This window comes from Alligator sinensis, unplaced genomic scaffold (genome assembly GCF_000455745.1).
Source record: "Alligator sinensis unplaced genomic scaffold, ASM45574v1 scaffold1567_1, whole genome shotgun sequence".
Taxonomy (NCBI): domain Eukaryota; kingdom Metazoa; phylum Chordata; order Crocodylia; family Alligatoridae; genus Alligator; species Alligator sinensis.
In genome coordinates this window covers 291,726-294,470 of record NW_005842646.1, presented here as the reverse complement: position 1 = coordinate 294,470, position 2,745 = coordinate 291,726, and the positions used below count along the sequence as shown (strand labels likewise).

At 49.5% G+C, this 2,745-nt stretch overlaps 1 protein-coding gene across 2 annotated transcripts in view; it reads left to right on the top strand.

Annotated features, from left to right (window-relative positions):
* GPC4 (glypican 4) overlaps positions 1-2,745 on the top strand; it is a 93,116-nt gene that overhangs the window by 563 nt on the left and 89,808 nt on the right. Inside the window, exon 1 of one of the 2 annotated variants that reach the window (XM_006033625.3) lies at positions 1,373-1,679. The exons of the other annotated variant lie outside the window; for it this stretch is intronic. Coding sequence (XP_006033687.3) covers positions 1,388-1,679 — 292 coding nt within the window. The 5' untranslated portion in view covers positions 1,373-1,387. Of the gene's footprint in view, positions 1-1,372; positions 1,680-2,745 lie in introns of those variants that run through there. 2 annotated transcript variants of the gene reach the window in all.

Sequence of the window (2,745 nt, the reverse complement as noted above, 5' to 3'; positions counted from 1 at the left end):
AAGTGCGGCCGGATAAGCAAAGTGGAAGAATTGGGGTGCCGATAATCTCCCCGATAAGGACTTGCCGTGCTCATTCTCTAGGAGTGCTGGTTTGACTTCAATAACGAGCGCAGCGGGGAAAAGGGACGCGAGAACCGCGGATGCGATAAGCTTGGTTACGCAGCGGTAACAGCGGGTTTTGTATACTGAACCCGTGTGACGGTGGACGGCCGGTGTGAGGTGCTGAGAGCGCGGCCTGTCAGGTATTCCTCGCCTGGCACAACCACCTGGGTTAAAAAGTGTGCGCTACAGCAGGCAGCTTCGGCAGGCCGTGACTTTCAGGGGCCAGGTTACAGGAGACGGAAAGCTGTCGTCACACTGCGTTTTCAGTTATCGAAGCTGGCCTGATAAGTGATTTCCCGGCCTGACAGCTTGATTTTTGGCTCACTTGAGTGCTTCTTGCTTTTTGTGTGCATAGCGAAGGGACTGAAAGAGGGTGCTAAAAAGTTTTATGGCAAGTTTTGTGGTTTTTTGGGTTGGTTTTCTTTTTTAATCTCTTTGCACTCCCACCTTTGCAATCAAAATGCTGGGGACGTAAACTAGAAAATGTCGAGGCCTGAAACCTTCAAGGAAACCCCCATGGACACCCCTTAGCTCTGAGTCCCATAATAAAGCACTTGGTTTTAATTTAGGTATTCACTCCTTGCGTCTGTTGTGTGGGAGAACTAGGGTGTCACTGCTTCGTTGCTTCCTGGCTCTGAAATCCAATTCATACGTTTCATAGACATCAGGGCTGGAAGGGACCTTGCAGGATCATGGGGTCCAGCCCCCAGGGGCAGGAAGTCAGCCGGGGTCATAGGATCCCAGCAAAATAAGTATCCCTTCGAAATACAATTCACATCTCTTTTTTTTTTTTTATATCAGATTTTGGCCTACAATTGGCTTAGACCAAGTGTCGAACTTAATTTGGGTGGCCATAAATGGTAGGTAATTATCTAGCTAACGTCCTTGGTCACAACTATTGCTTTCTAAAACAGCTGATGGGCTGGTACGTAGTGCTGATAAAAGGGGTCTGATACAGTCGAGAACAGGAGAATATATAATGCGCAGCTTCTTTGAGCGCTTATTTTAAGATGCAACAAACTATTACCTATTAAAACATGTCTAGAGCCAGCCTGCGATCCTTCTGGGAGGGTTTCTCTGTGCTAGGTTGTATCTGCGAGATGTAAAGCACCCTCTTCCAGATGTCACCCGTCGTCCTGTCGAGGCTGGGGGTGGCTTGAAGCTAAAAGTGGGGTGTAAGGTGTAACCTCGCCGCTCGGGTGGTTGGCAGGGCAGCGCTTGTAGGACCGCGGCTGTCCCTTGGAAGCGGTGTGTTGGCTGAAACTTTCCTTGGCCTCTCAATGACATGGCGAATAACGCAGAGGTGGGACGGAGGGAACACAAGGTTGTAATTCGCTTGTGGTTTGTTTCATCAGCGGAGCCGCAAGAATGCAGCTCGAGTTCTCTGGGAACGGCCGCGGAGCCCGGGAAGGGAATGCAGACCTATGCCCACGTGTTTCTAATATGTACCTCTTCTAAACAAACCAAATGGGAACCAAAGTCCTTGCAAGCTTTGCCCTTTCCCTTCTCATCACCAGCCCCTTTGATGTATAGAGGAACCGTGACCGGTTCCTGGACGTTCGTGTTCCTCGGGAGAGGTAAGGATGATGGATGGCGGTTCGTGAAGATTTTTGCAGCTGGGTTTGAGTGCCGAGGACCTTGTTGGCACCTGACAACCATCCGCTTTCTGCCCATGTAAACTGGGGGCTCCGGTTTGTCCGGGAGAGGCTCCTTGCAACCCGTCTCTCTGCACTGGAGCTCTGAGTCCTTGTGCTCTGTCTCTCCCTCCCGGGGATATAACTAAACCAGGCCCAACAGGGATGATATCTTCATTTTCTGTAGCTCATAAAGCTGCTGTTGAAGTTGCACGTCCCTTCTTAGGATCTCACCAAATGATGTGTGTGCACGCGCGTGTGATTCTTGAGAAAAGGATACCCCTTGTTAGGCGTTGGCCTGGGGCACACGACTCATTTCTGGCACTGCCCAGGAAGCATCGTGGCTGCGGAGTCCACGTGGCTGTGGATCGTGAAGAAGGCTGGCTGTGAAGTTGTCACTTCAAATTGGGAAGCACAAAGTTGTTTCAGAGGAGCGTGGAGCGCTTCCTGGCAGGGTGCATCACCGAAGGGCTGGGGCATCGCGGACAAGGGGCGTTCAGGGAACCGCCAGCGGCTGCAATGAAGTGACGAGCGACGGCTTCTCCTAAATGAGATTCCCCCGCTCGTGCATGCACGCTGAACGCTTGTCTGGGTGTCCGTGTAAAACTCCCATCCTTCACCTCCCTCTTTTAGGAAGGAAAGTGGTTAATATGGTCTAATTCCTTTTTCTTTTTTTTCCCTTTTTTGTAAACATTTTTTTTTTTATTCCCTGATCAAAATATTTTCTGGCCTGCTTGTGGAAAACGTAATCGTTAACCTCTGAAAATGTTGTCCGCGGGCATGTTTTAAACCATCCCGGATATTGTAGCATCTTCCTTGGATTCCGCGATGGCTTGGAGGTGGATGAAAATGGAAAATGTGCACTATTACAGAGCTCAGACTTGAGTCTCCCCTTCTGGGAAATAGCACTGGAGACCTATTCCAAGGGCATTTGTTTGGATAGTTAATAAAGATGCGTAGAGTTGATTGATTGATTTTACTTTTTGATTGTATTGACAGAGCATAACAG